Raw genomic sequence first — 16,158 nt, 5'->3', positions numbered from 1 at the left:
AGCTTTGCCTGCTGTCCAATACTCTGGGATTTTCAGTTATATGACTCAATATACATTTTTTTAATGTTTATTTAAATTTTAACTGGGTCCTGAGTAATACAGCCTCCATGGGATACTACTCACTTAAAGTAAAAGCTCACCAAATTTCTTTTTTTTTTTTTTAAGAGAGAGAGAGAGAGAGAATTTTTAATATTTATTTTAGTTTTCGGCAGACACAACATCTTTGTTTGTATGTGGTGCTGAGGATCGAACCCTGGGCCGCACACATGCCAGGCGAGCGCACTACCGCTTGAGCCACATCCCCAGCCCCTCATCAAATTTCTAACCTTGAATTCAAGAATGTACACAAACTACACAAAACGTTCACATCACCCCAAACTGATATCCCACACCTCTTTCTAATTCAGAGAATGTTGATGCTGAGCCAAAGTTTGTTTTCCAAACATTTCCTACTTCTCCTTCATTAATATATGTTGTCAATCCTCCTTTAGCACTCATCCATTTCATCTCCATCTATCAAAATCTCTAACATTTTCTTAGATCTCTCTCCTGAACAAGAAATAAATTTTTCCCTCTATCTCTTTAGTGATGACTTCCCTCACTGAAGAACTAATTATACTGAGCTCTATAGTAAAATCATCAGTATTTGATATTCACTTCTTAGGTCCCATGCCATGATGAGACAGAAAGCTAACTTGAAGGTCAAGTACCTTCTCTTGAAAAGGCAAATGATCATCCAATGCTGAGGCTGGAACAGGAGATCTAAACAAATAAGAGCAACACCAAAGAGGGAAGAGTACTGTTAGAAATACATAGTCCCCAAGAGCCTCTCATCCTAAAAATAAAAGTTAGATACAATTTTAAAAATAACTTCAAAAAGCTGTATAAATAAAACTGGGGGTGGGGGGGAGCCAGAAGTTAAATGAAGTAGTGGTTGACAAAGTTGAATAAGGAACAGGACAAATTTGTCCTTTTGATATAATTCCTTAAATCCTAAACTTGTTTATGACATCATAAAATTCAAGAATAGATAGAACCATAAACTATCAGTTACAGATGAAAAGAATAACGCCTCTAAAGTTAAAAATTGACTTCTTCAGGCTGAACAATTAATTAATGGCAGAAAAGGCATTATACTATAGTACGCTCTTTCTTTCAAACACAAATGATTATTATTCTTTTAATAAACTCATTTATGTATATGTACAATTAAAAATTTTTATTTAAGGTCATTTAAAACTTCATTCTTGGGGGCTGGGATTGTGGCTCAATGGCAGAACACTTGCCTCGAATGTGTGAGGCACTGGGTTCAATCCTCAGCACCACATAAAAGTAAATAAATAAATAATAAAGGTATTGTGTCCATCTACAACTAAAAAAATATTTTTAAAAAATCCATTCTTGGACAGATGCTAAACCAGAGGCTACAAACAGAGGCCTAAATGAGTCAGTTAAGTTACATAAATGTGAAAAGCAATGGTAACTAGTGGTGTTTGTAACCAAAATGAAGAATGTCTATCGAAAAGCATTACAAAAATGTTTTTAAATGCTTAAATAATTGCAGTGACTAAGAATAATACATCTTTGGGGAAAATTCTAATCTCTCCTTTATTGTAATACTTTCTGTACTACAAATTAAAAGGCCACTGTTCATGTGGCCACTGTCAAAACTAAAAATCCTTAAAATACGATCACATAATATTTTCTAAAATGTCACATGTATATTTTTAGATTCTAGAAAGTCACATTTTTTTCCTAGAAACACCTTTATCCAGGTGAAAAATATTTTTTCTTTCATCAAAATTGACATAGTGGATGATAGCTGTTTTCATAGTATGATTAATGTAACCCTTAGGGGCTGGGGATGTGATTCAAGTGGTAGCACGGTCACCTGCCATGCGCGAGGCACTAGGTTCGATCCTCAGCACCACATAAAAAATAAAATAAAGATATTGTGTCCACCTAAAACTAAAAAATAAATATTTTTAAAAATATAGATATATAACCCTTAAAAATAAGTGTGTATGATTAATATAACCCTTAAAAATAAATAAGTGTGTATGGAATTCTTTAGTTTAATCTCACAAAACTCAGTACCACAGCTCCCTAAATGGATGCAGTTTCTATTTAGAAGAGATGACACAAACACAGGACAGTTGTACTGCTTATAGCAGAAAGAATAAGAAAATTAATAAAGCCAACTGAAATACATTTTGTTTATATATTCCAAGTCCATTAATTCATTCAATCGTATTTACTAAGCAGATAATGTCTTACAGGCAGCATCCTAAAATGTTGAGGATAAAATGGTAAACAAGACAGATATGGCCCCTTCCATCATGAAACTTAGAATAAAATGGAAAGTGAGAAAAATATCAAGCAAACAAACAAAATCCCAAGTCTCATAAAATGATACTATACGACAAGGGAAAAGGTGCTGAAGGAGAGGGCTTATTTTAGGATAAGTGTCTAGGCAAAAACCTCTCTGAGAAGGTAAAATTTAACTGGAATTTGAGAAATGGAAAGGAAAAAGCAAGGAAGAGCAAAGAATGTGGGGTGGGAGCATGTCTAAGCATTGCTGGCAAAGGGACCAGCAAATAGTTATAAGATCTGAGGCAGGAAAGAGCTTGATGTTTCAGACTGAGTAAACAAGGCAATGCTGATTAATGAGATGATGGATTTAGGAGATGAGGTTGCAGATTCAGACAAGGCCCAGATCTGTGGGGCCACAACAAACCCTTGTTTATTATCTGGACTTACATATGCAAGGAAAAGCCTCTAGGGGTTTTCTAATTGGAGACTATTTAATCAAGGCTATGAATATTAGCAAATGAATACAGGCACTAAGCTTTCTTTCCATCAACCAAGGGTTTACTAAGGACTTACCATATGCTAACATCATGTGTCAAAGTTTATCCAAGTTTATAAAGTTTGCCTTTACATCATCGGTTGCTAGCGAGCCCGCGTGCGCGCGCACACACACACACACACTCACACACACACACACACACACACACACTACAAGAAATACAATAAAATGTAGGACTACATTCTTTAGAAAGAGAAAAGGGTGAAATGGACACATGTGCTCCTTTGTAAGCAGGATCAGGACTCAGCTCCTGCCTCCCATTGCAGCTACATTTATGGGCAGACAGATCAAGACAGCAACAGGGCCATCATGTTCCTTAATATGGCTTATACTGAACATGCAATGGTCCTTCAGTGGATGGAACAATGTGTTCAAAGGAGCACAGAAGATCAAATGTGACCCCCAATGTAACAAGTAATCAATCATGAAGCCTTCTTTAATTACGTAGGCTTAAGTGGAAGGAAAGGGCAGCAAAGGATCTTCCTCCTGGCTTTTTAGGTCCCAAATACAGTATGTCAGAGACTGAGACTTGTGCACATGCTACAGTAGCAAAAGGGAACATATTTTCATTGACTAGAACCTTAATAAAAGAGCAAAAACTTTCTTAAATAAACAAATGTTCAGGATGAAAGTAGAATCAAAATATTTTTCATTTCCTAAACACATTTTTTTCCCATGCTATGGAAATTAAACATGATGAAGATACTCAACACCTAAAAACAGCAAATTGGAAGTGTTCTAAAGTCAGACAAATAGCTTCAATAATTATGTCAGAAGTGAGCGTAACACAAAAGCAAAATTATAAAAGCCCTCCCTTAATCTCTATTCAGAGCTCTTTTATATAATATTATGTTTTGTATCCATTTGGGGATATACTTTTCTTTTTTCTTACTTTCCTTTCCCATTATATTCATTAAAAGCAAAGATATTCTCCCCTCTGTAAAATGTAGTAAACATACAGTTTGTCTTTTAAAATACAGTTGTCAGATTTCAAAGAGTAAATGGATAGGAGATCTACTCTAGAAGTCTTTAAGGTATAGAGTCTGTTAGAAATAATGTACGCACATGAACAATTGTGTATGGGGGGATGGGAGGAGTTGTATAGAATCTTACATGCAACATTTTATTTTTAAAATAAGCTACAAAGGATATTTAAAACATATACTTTAAATTGCACTGCAATGCTTACTCCTTGGAAGTTAGTAGCTATGTGCTACTAACTATACAAACGTTTTTTAATTAGCGGATTGTGATGAGAAAAACTATGAACTTCATAACAAGAAAACTTTTTTTCCCCCTACTAATGGGATATTTTACTTCTTCAGAGCACTGACAAATGAACACAAAGAAAAACAGAAAAAAGATGAAGCAATCATTTAGGGAGCATGGTGACAGTTTTACATTCTCGTTTGGCAATGAAGAATTTATAAATTTGTATTTGTGCTCACGTGTATGTGAGAGAGAGAGAGAAAGAAGAATGAAAAAAGAAAAGAGAGTGAGACAGACACTGACCAAACTGCAATTTGGTTTGCAGAACTATTCTAATTCCACAGGGTCATGATCAGCAACATTTTCAATATAAAAGTCCACATGGCTAAACTGAACAATAAGAGGAGATTTGACTGAGATAAAATATTTGGGGGGAAGTCTAATGGGACATACAAATCTAGAAAGCTAGTGTATGCTGGTCAGACCGGATAGCAAGATTGATATGAAAACAAACCAAAAGAAAATCCCACAACAAGGCAGTATAGGATAGGGAAACTGGTTGGCTGAGCAAGAGATGGGGAATCTCTCAGCCAATTCTCATAAATGGAGCAGTCATATGTTGGTGAGATTATGGGATGCTACATTGCACCTAATGACAAAATTATTTATACAGCATCAGAACATCATCCAAATCCCAAGAAGTGCACACAGCTGGTAATGATATAAGGCTAGTGAGCTGGGTAGTAATGGAATGCTGCCCCTAGCCAAGTTCAAAAACCAAGCAGACCAACTTCACAGTATACTAGTTTGAAGATAATTTGGGAATGGCAGGTATTGAGCATCCTCGACAGAGAATGTTACTTGTGTATTCATCAGTCTACCCTATGAATAAAGAAAGCATCTTATGGAGTTCCTTATTTGTATTTTAAGGAAAAGCCTTAAAAGATGAAAATTCAAATGACCTGTAACTTCTAAAGCTGAAAACTATAGGGAAATGTGCTGAGGAATAAATGAGAACATCACAGATTTACAGAACTAGAAAGGCTTTCGTCCTCCAGACACCAGCAATATTCAAGAACTACAATATTTCTCATGATCAGAAGTACCATATTCACTTCTAATAGTAAAATCTAGTAATATAGTCTTAATCAAGAGATACTTGGGTTTAAATAAATTAGTTCATTTTTCCTTCTTCAGGTAGAAATTAAGATAGAAGAGTGGTTTAGAGCAGAGGCTTATAAAGAGCAAACTATATATGGCCTTTGCAGGTAGCCAGACTTGAGCTCAAACCACACATTCACCACCAACTAGGTGTGAAACCCAGTGATTCTGGAAGCCTTGATTTTCTTCTCTGTAATACCAGGATGATAATATCTAGCTTTTAGGACCATGGAATGCCTACCATAAGGTAAGCATTCAATGTTAGTCATTATTATTTAATGCCACTAATTCGTTCTAGTTATTTTAGAGATAAAAAATGATGTCCTACATAAGCCCTAAGAATATCTCACCTGCCTATAAATTCTTAAAACATCACTTACTTTTATATCTCAACCATGATACACACTAATAAAAAGGTGTTTTCACGATTAAAATAGTATAAAATTATTCAGAAAGGTGTATTTTAATTAAAGTTTAATAACAGTAGTTATATTTATAATTGTAATATTAAATTATTGAGAAAGTTATATTTTTATCAAGAGGCAAAAATTCAAAACAAGATATAACTGTCAAGGAAAGGAAAACTTAAATTACTAATTTTGTTTTTTGGTGTTGAGGATCAAACCCAGGACCTATGCATGCTAGGCAAGCGCTCTTAAACTGAGCTAAATCCCCAGATTTAATTTACTAATTTATAAGTGAGAATTGTTTGAGAAACTACCACTTCTTTTTAAATTCAACCATATCCACTACCCATATTCATTAGAGCTAGCTATAAAGAAACAAACACACATAAGTAATTCATACCATCTAAAAATGATCATTTTCCCAGCATTAGATTCAATGTTTTACAGTGAATATGTCATTCAAGGGGAAAAAAATATCAATTTTGATTAGCAAAATACCTCAGTCATGGTACCATTAAGGAAAACAACAACTCATAACAGAAGTATAAACAATGAAATATCACTTTAAGCTTTAATTTCACTTTATGCAATACTTATCAGCTTGAATTTTCACTTGATTTATTTTCTATCCACTATTTGCTTTCCTCCTCCTCCATGGACATTAAGAAAAGATTATATGGGGGAAGCAATGAAACAGAAAATCTTAAAAAGAAGACACTGGACCTCATTAAACCCAAGTTTGGAAGAAGGGACAATGGCATAGGGACAGTAAAACAACACAGTCCAAGGACCCAACCCTTGCCTTACTGATGTTTAATGATTATAGATTCATTCAGATGTCTATTCATATTGAGTGACATTTGTAAAGATAAGATTTTCTAAGAAATTGTCCATTCTAAGTTTTAAATGTATTAGCATAAAAGTATTCAAAGTATTTCCCATCTTTATTGATCTGTCCTATATCTGTAGTTATTTTCTTTTTTCTTCCAAAAAGTGTGTGTCTGTAAAAACACTATATCTGTAGTTATATTCTTTTTTTTTTCCCAAAAATTATGTGTCTTTAAAAACAATCAATCATGCCTGTGGTCTATCCACTTTGTGATTTCAAAGTAACTAATTTTGAGTTTGTTCATCTCCCTTATGTATTTGCTTTCAATTTCACTATCTTCCTCTCTTTTCCTTATTGTTTCATTCCCAGACTACTGCTAGACCAATAAGAGGGGCTCTTTCCTGAGCTACAGTTTTGAAGGATCCTGCATATCCCATTATAAAAAATATATATATATTTTATTATTTTAGTATTATCCCAGATAAAAAATATTAAAAATAAATTATTAAAGATGATATAAATGTGTCTGTCACTCTGGATGCAGTACACATTGTGATATGCAGTATCACATTTCCTGATAAAAGGTGAGGATCATTCGTGGAGGGCTGCTCCCAGCCTTCTGCATATGGGAGAGAGCAGCTGCTCCCTAAGGCAAAGAGCTGCAGATAACAGAAACAAGCATTACACTTGGGCCAAGGAAAGGTCCAAAGAGCATAGGTGGGACACTGACTGCTTCGATCACACTCCTCCCGGGGCAACTATTTTTATTCCTTTACAGTATACTCTCTTCTGTTTGTTCCTACACCTCTCTTTCTTCATACCAAGGACAGTACATAACACTGTTCTACACCTTACCTTTTTGTCACTTAATATGTCTTGAACAGCCTTCTGAAAAATGATACACAAAGCTTCTTTTAGATAGATATAAGAAGTTTGGGTGTGCTATTAGGATAATGACCATGGATAAAAATTATGTACTGGGGCTGGGATTGTGGCTCAGCGGTAGAGTGCTCCCCTAGCATGGGCAAGGCCCTGGGTTCAATCCTCGGCACCACATTAAAAAAAAAATTAATTAATTAAAATATATTGTATCCAACTACAACTAAAAAAATTATATACTATATATTTTAATAAATAAGAGGTAAAGGATTCTAAGTGCTTTCATCATAAAGAAATGATCAATGTTGAGGAAATAAGTATAGTTAACCTGACTTAAATATTACATAATGTGTATATATATACACATTATGTAATATTTATACACATAATTTTTATTTTTTATATATACACATAACGTGTATATATGGTTCCCTATTAATATGTACAATTTTTATTTTTTATATTAAATAAGGAAAAACAAAACACATGATAGCCATGAAAGAAAAATACACGAAACCACAATTACAGTTAGAGATTTCAGTACTCCTCTCTCAATTAAAGGAAGAGTCACAGAGTTATGTTTTGTGAAGAATTTCTACATGTTTTAGAGGCAAAGTTCTTCAAGTGACTTGGTAGTGATATTATGCAAAACTGAAGTCTAGGCCACCTCTTTCCAGGCTTCTGTCGGCCATTATAGAGACAATCCTGATGTTTTGTTCTTATGCTTGAATTTCATGATTACAGACATTACAACTGCAGTCAATTGCAGGAAAGAGGTGGTGCTCCCCTTTTAAAAGCAAAATTAAAAAGAAAGAAAGAAAACACTTTGCTTAAAGAACACCCAGAGGTCATCCATCGACTTAACACTAATTTGCCATAACTTGTGGTCTGACCAACCCTAGTTGCAAGAACATCAGAGAAATTTGGCCAAAGACAAATGAAATTATCACAACCAATTGGGCTCAATCATGCTTCATTCCCAAGGGCTGGATACTTAGCCACCCCAAAGAAAACTGGCATTCTATTGACAAGAAAGAAAAAAATGTTAAAAATGTTAAGTGGACAATGACCTGTATCTTCCACAATATCTCAGACAGAACAAAACATAATTATAGGCATACCAGAGTAAAAAAAAAAATTAAATAAGTGATTCTTTTGGTTATCTAGAGATACTACAGAAAGAAAAATGAACTATTCTTGAAGCTTAGTCTAAGGTACATTCTAAGAAAGTGAGAAAGCTTAATCCTAATACAAATGACTCATACATTTCAAAACACAAAATTTAAGGCCTTTCCTCAAGCCCCCATCTTCAGAAACCTTCTGTGCATTTTGTAAGTTTCCAAAAAGCAATGCTTCAATATAACCTAAGAATTACAATAATTATCAACTACTTTTAAGACAAATAACTTGTTGAGCTTTTGTAATCTATAATCAAATTGAATAGCTCTAATGTGAATCGTGATGTGTTCTTTTAGTTAAGACAAAATGAAATCAAAATGATTGTTTAGGCTGAATCATTTATTCTCTTAATAGTAAAATATATCCTGTATAATAAACATAAAAATTAACAACTGCATGTACAGAAGCTGAGAAAAATAATGAAAACACCTACATTAAAGAGCTTTCTCACCAGACACATTCTTATTAGTTCAGAGCAATTTGCATACTAGACAATATTGATACTTAATTATTTTACCTTTATGAATTTTTGTGGGTTTATTTACCAAATGTACAAGAAGAGTAAGTAACAAGAAAGCAAATATTTTTCATATATTTAAAAGCTTCCACTGCAATCAGATTTATCTGGCATAACAAAAGGTCATTCGTGTACTTCAGTCTAGGATAGAGTAAGCATAATTTTTAATCTAGTTTTAAGTTTTCAATCTGCTGCTATTTTCCCAAAAATATTCAAAAAAGTTGTTTAGTAAAGAACAGATGAATTATCTTTGGTAAAATAGAACTGTAAGTTAAATTGGCGAGGTATGTATTTGGGTGAAGTCTGATTAGATTAATACAAATAACTGAGCAGATTAAACGGTTGACTTTGAAAGATGACAGATACTATTGTTAGGCAGTGAGGTTTCAGCTTTCAGAGAATAAAACTTTACACAATGATCTTTCAGTAATCCACCTCCCACGTAAGACTGCTTCAAAGAGTATTGAGATATTTATCCTCAAATGCTTCAGTCTTCCAAGATAGCATGAAAGCCACGTGCAAAGAATTGCTTGCGCATTCCCAATGTAAAGATGTCTGTGATGCAATAATTTAATTCTGCAGTACTGAATAATCAAAATGAAATCAAACAGCAGATAGAGAAAAGGTACATTTTAATGTTCAAATGACAGTGGAAAATTATTATTTCCAATAGTAAGGTCAAATGAAAATGTGCCAACAACTCTACTGTAATATTTGACCTTGAGTATTATAATACAATTTGTGCTACAAGAATACAATTAAATAAGATGTGAAAACAACTATAAACAGTCAGATTTTCATACAGCAATAGTGTTACCATTGTCTTTACAACTTTTATATCAACACATTCATTAAAATTTCTCATACTATTAGTGAATCAACAATATTCACTTGGTGATATCAGAACATTAAATTATGTAAACCACAATACATTTTAGATTAGAAAAATACAAAATCCTCAATATGCACTAAAATGGCACTTTTATCTTTAAAATAAAATGTGATGTGAGTACTTACTGCTATTCCAACAATCTGAACTCTCAGAGACAATGCATGGTTTTCATTCATAAAGTGAGTTATTCTCTGAATCTACCAAATTTCACTACTAAGAACAGAAACTTACATCAAAATTACAAGCTGCTGTCTTTTTGTAGCTGATCTACATCACATGCAGCTGATGGATACAGCTGCTGGAACCAAGATATCCACTGCAGCTTGCAGCATGCCCTTTGAACAACCTGTCTCTAACTACATCACTACCAGTGTGGCATTGCTCTCTCCTACCTGAAGCAACACAGCCCTACACAGTGGGGCCCAGAATGGCAAGATCATCACATCTGTAAACCAGTCAGACAATCTTCTACTATTTAACCTTAGGGAGACATGTGGGAGGGCAGAGACTAAGAGGAGAGAAATGTTTAAGGGGATTCCTTTTCTTCCTTTCTATCTGTTACCCCTACAAATGTAATTAGTAGTTCTCCTCTATCTTTTCAGTATGTTCCATAAGCCTCTTTCAAATACATCCTCCTACCTCCCACTTTCTAACAAATCACAATTCAGAATTGAGGTCTATACGACAAAATCTCCACAACCTTCAAGGCTGAGTCAAATATTACCAGTTGCATAAATCCACCTTCAGTTTTTCACAGACAAAATCAATTTCTCCAACTTTCATACTCACATTGCACTTGTATATCTATGTCTATCTTAATAGTCTTTAAATCCCTAGTCACATCCATCTTTTCAACCCTGGGTCCTAGTGCAGAATAGTGTAATAAACTAAACTGAAACTGTATACTTACTAAAAAAAAAGGCATTGGAGATTAGTGAACAAAAACAAACAATGGCAAAAAACAACATGCCCAAGATCAACTTTCATCTCAGTTCAAAAATTGTCACCCACACCCACATATGCACACAGAATAAAATCACAAGATAAAAGAAAAAACTGTAGGTTCTAAATGAAGTCACTTTCCTAATAACCAGGTGTCCTGAGAGTGTGAGTTTATTCCACTGCTTCTCTGTCTCTAAACATATACCAACTGCAGTCATTATAACCAATTATAGAGTTGAAGAAATTTTAACATGCTGATAGAGAATCAACATCCTGAAAACAGGTACATTAAAAACAAGCTGAAGATGCCTCCTGAGCTCTGATTACCTGTAATGCTCACTGACAGGAATGTTCTGAGAGAAGTACAAAGCTGCTGTCCGTGCTCTCCAATGCCATTTCTTTGCAGGAAGGGTATAAAGAACACAGTCCTGTAGCTCTTCTTGGAGCAGATCCACCAGTTGTTTATGGGAACCTCCATAGAATGCCTCAATGATAAGAATACTCATTGGACCATTCAAACCTTGAGAGTTAATACAAAAAAAAAAAAAAAAACATATTTTGCAGATATATATGAAAATTCTTTAAATGTTTAAATTTTATTCTCAAAAAGAAAATACAAATAATTTAGTCATGTGTAATTTTTAAAAATATGCATCCTAAACTGGGCACAGTAGTGCAGATGTGTAATCCCAGCTACTTGGGGTGCTGAGGCAGAAGGATTTCAAGTTTGAGGAAAACCTGAGGGAAACCTGAGGGACTTAGGGAGACCCTGCTCAAAACAAAACAAAACAGGACTGGGGATATAGCTCAGTGGTAGATCATCCCTGAGTTCAATCCCTACATTGAAAAACATAAAAATAATAAATAAATAATTATATGTGTATGTATATACACATACGTATGTTTTTAACATACACATAAATTAAAATAAAAAACAGACATCTCAGGGGCTGGGGATGTAGATAAGTGACAGAGTGCCTGCCTAGCAAGCACAAAGTCCTGGGGGTCGGGGGGAGGGAGAGATATCAGCTTACATAATTTAATGTTCTGATATCACAGAGTGCATATTGAGATCCCCACAGTAGGAGGAGGAGAAAAGAAATCCTATCTTTTAAAAATACATTAAGTCTTAAATTTTTGGAATCAATATTTTTATTAAAAAAAAAAAAGTGTCTTTATTTTTTGCTTGTTTTCCTCATGCCCTCAGATTACTCTCTTCCATAACCCTAAGCTTTGTGTCCTACCCCACGAATACAAAAGCCTTCTCCTCCTGTGATCATTCACAATCCTGGTTGGTTAAGCTGTGAGCCTGACTCAGTGACCCAAGAACCTACTTGACCTGAAGCCCTTGTTTTACAGTCACTGATCTCATCTTCTAATAAAGATTTCCACTGAGAGCTCTTCATTTGTAAGGTCCCTCCCAGTTTGGAAATGTTCAGATTCTATAACTTTCATATTAATCCATCTTTAAATTTATCAGCTATCACTGCCCCTAATGAATCTATATTTTAAAGAAAGTCATTCATATTTGAATCTCAATTTTCCAGTATTAAAAACTTAAGGGCTAGGGTTGTGGTTTAGTTGTAGAACGCTTGCCTAGCCTGTGTGAGGCCCTGGGTTCAATTCTCAGCACCGTATATAAATAATTAAAAATAAATAAATAAAGGTCTATTTACAACTACAAAGAAAATTAAAAGAAAAAATTTTTAAAAAACTAAAGCATAAGATTTTTTTGAGACACTACATATACCTTGATGACTTCCCCACTACTGTCAATATCCCACCCCCAAAGGAATATCAAAAGGTTGAGTAAAGCTACATATCTGTTAACCACCAAAGATTCTACAAACGTCTTTATACAAGAAACCTAAGAAGGATAAAGTAGCAAAAAAAAAAAAAAAATGGGTTTATTAATAGTAAAATTTCATCACTGAGAATTTGGCTATTAAGCAATTTTTCATTTTAATAATATGATTTTTGTTAATGTGCTCAGTGAAATAATCTGTATGAATGTAAAACTTTCACATACATTTCAAATTTTATACTATTTCCTGTAAGACATAAGGCAGAAACATCATTTTGTAAATGAATATTAGATTGCTTAAAAAATATTCCAGATGTTTGAATTTTCTTTTATGAGTAAAGTAAATACCACTCATTAAATAGCATATTGCTTTCTTAAATAATGTTGTTCCGTAAAATTATTAGTCTCAATGACTCAATAATGCTTTTCACTAATAAAATTGTATTGCACATGCTCAGTCATGGTGTCTACTTAAATTGTGTTTCAAAGGAAAAAGATTCAAATAGTTCTCTGAGAAATGAGTGAACTGAAAAAAAGCTTTTTTTCTTGATATCTGAATACCAATGAGCACTTGTATTGTGTACACATATTTGCACATTTACACACACATGCACGAGTGTTTATTTCACTTATATGTAAAGTAAGAAACAATATTTGCCAGAGAAGGTGTAAGTTTGAACTTCAGTTCCATCACTTTCTAGCTGGATGGCCTTGAACAAGTTACCTAACTTCGTAGGACTCAGTCTCATCTTCTTTAAAGTGAGTAACAGTACTAATCTTAGCAGTGTGTTGTACAGATAAAATCATGAATGCTTTTAAATAAAAATAAGGTATTTACTCTTTTAGCAGTATAAATCACTTTTCTTAAGGAAAAAGGTAATCTTCAAATCTTCCAGCATTTTAAATTCAATAATCTTCATTTGTAGCCCCCTATCCACCAGGCATAGGTAGGAAAGGTGGATGTACACATGTATTTGAAATACACAGGGTATTGCCCTTTTCTCATCATTCACTTGTATTCCAAATATGAATTTGAGATCCCCACAGGTTTTATGGGTAAGAGGTAAACTCAGAGACTGAGCTATGCAAAGCTTAATTTTTTAAGGCCCATTGGAGACTTCTGCTTTAATAAAGCAATGCTCAATGAGTTCTCAAACACTGTCCAAGTTCAACAAAGTGATAGGCATTAATCCTTCAAATGATGGAAACTTCTAGAAAGAAACTGAGGGAAGAATGAAAGAGAATTTTGAAAATTACGTCAGAAACTTAAAGACAGATAGATAAAAGGCAGTTAAACATTGCTTGCTATATTACATCACAAATATCTACTATCTAGCTTAATTTCCTCCAACCTAATCACACTAAGGTATACATGCTCTATGTATCCTTAAAAGGTCTCTAAAAGGCTCCTGTACAAATGACATGAGATAATATTTCACTAAGTGATGGAATGTGATATAAACCTCTCTCTAAAGAATATTTTACTCACATAACCTCAAAGAAAGCAACATCAATATTGGGGGGAAAAAACTGCTTTCTGATTCTTCATCACTCTGCCCTTTTTCATGATTAATCTACGGTATGTATTGTGACATAGATTTATTTTACAGATGTTTCTTATGGGTGTGAATCACAACTTATCTGCTAATCACCAGCCACTGTGGAGGCAGTATGTGTAGGTGCTGCTATAGATTCAAGACACTCAGTAAGCAGAACTGAACACCAAGCATGTGGGAGGTCGAAAAATAGAAAAAGGGAAAAAAAGATTATAGCTGTAGTAGATTTCCAACCCTTTAATAGCTCAACATGAAGAGTGGAATGTACAGGTTTGAACTAGCATTTACTTGAGCATTTTTCTAGTGGCCAATGGGCGTGCCTGCATTTCGGGTATTTTTCTAGGGAGAGTAACTATGTCCTACCATCTCTGAAAACTATACTTAGTGGCTTTGATTCATGGAAATTTGTTCTGCTTGTTTTGTGGAGACAGACATATCCTGGCAATTCCCACTTACTTCTATTGCAACTTTGTGGCAAGAAGAAAATATATTCTTCCCTGTACTCTTCTTGAAGCACAACCTGGAACAAAGATGATTCCCATTAGATACAAACAAAAAGGGAAAAACTCATTTTTAAATAATATTCAAACCAAATATCATTACGGCACATTAAAGAGTAGTTCAAAAACTTTTACTGTGCCTGAGTTTTGTTTTAGAAAACACTGGCTGAAGCAAATAGTCACGAGGTTGGAAAAAAAATACCCACTTTGCTGTTACAATAGAATTTGCTAAAATGTAACAGAAATATACTATTTGCCCATTTTAGCAAAACATAGATAAAACTGCAGGTGGTCACTCAGACACTGCAGAAGTTCATAAGCACACATGGGAAGACAAACATTTCTGGACCACTAGCACTAGCTAGTAAGGAGAGAGTAGAAGCAGAAAGAATAAAACCTCCAAATTTAAAGTGCTAATACCAAAGCAACGACAGGGTCTCCTTGATGTCCAGAGGCTGTGCCCAGGTGTCTACCAAAAGATGGCAGTGAGCCTACACAGAGCCAAATGTCTAACATAGGTGACTGAGTTCATGAACCTGTTAAAGCATTATCACAAGTATTACCACAGACCTTAAACACTGGAACATTTAAATGGGGTAAGTTACAGAATCTGGGGTGTCAAAGGTGTGACATTTTAAAAGGAAAAAACCAGACTAAAGGGGGTGGGGGAACATGCACACTTCTTATATTGGAGAACAAATACCAATCAGACACTGACTTCATGGCACTAAGAATATCCCATGACATTAAAATTAAAAAAAAAAAAAAAAAAAAGAGTATACGGCCACTCCACTCTTGCTCCTTAAAAAAGCAGGTAAAATATTTCCGAAAAAAAAAAAAAAAATTGTAGCAACTTTTTAAGTTTTTCTGCTTAAACAAGTAAGCTTCACTTAAAAAAAAAAAAAAACTCATTTCTTCAGCAAATTTTGTTCCCCAGTGGTACCAGATGAATGAAAACCTCCTATACCTATTAATGCTTTATGAAAGTTTAACTCATTATCAATACTATGATTTAATGATACATGGTTTAATACTAAACATTAAATTTGGCAATATAAAATGAGTCAAACTTACATCTGCGACAGGAATTTTATACCATGTCAAATGCTATTTAAGATCACCAAAGGACAAAATGATCTATTTAAGAATTATCTGACTTCCCAAAAATTTATGTTTATAATTAAAAGGGGATACAAAGTGAAAAATCACAATAGCATTTCATAAAAACATTTTGACAAAAAATGAAAAAGTGCCATTAGCATCATCTCAATTAAAAACTAATATTGCATTGATAAGATAAAGAACAAAAGTTGCCTGAAACCAATGCTGTGAATATTTTTAAATTTTTATTAAAACTTTCTGTCATTATACCTGCATTTATTTTAGGCTTGACCCAATTTCTTTATTCCCTGAG

The 16,158-nt window shown here is 34.0% G+C and overlaps 1 protein-coding gene across 13 annotated transcripts in view; it reads right to left on the bottom strand.

Annotated features, from left to right (window-relative positions):
* Positions 1 to 16,158, bottom strand: part of Gtdc1 (glycosyltransferase like domain containing 1) — a 374,674-nt gene that overhangs the window by 250,931 nt on the left and 107,585 nt on the right. For all 13 annotated transcript variants that reach the window (XM_071619200.1, XM_071619206.1, XM_071619212.1 and 10 more), the window contains 2 exons: positions 14,701 to 14,764; positions 11,212 to 11,404 (listed from right to left, as the gene is read on the bottom strand). In XM_071619200.1, coding sequence (XP_071475301.1) covers positions 11,212 to 11,404; positions 14,701 to 14,764 — 257 coding nt within the window. Of the gene's footprint in view, positions 1 to 11,211; positions 11,405 to 14,700; positions 14,765 to 16,158 lie in introns of those variants that run through there.

Source organism: Marmota flaviventris, chromosome 11 (assembly GCF_047511675.1).
Source record: "Marmota flaviventris isolate mMarFla1 chromosome 11, mMarFla1.hap1, whole genome shotgun sequence".
Taxonomy (NCBI): domain Eukaryota; kingdom Metazoa; phylum Chordata; class Mammalia; order Rodentia; family Sciuridae; genus Marmota; species Marmota flaviventris.
This window is presented reverse-complemented; position numbering and strand designations above follow the sequence as displayed.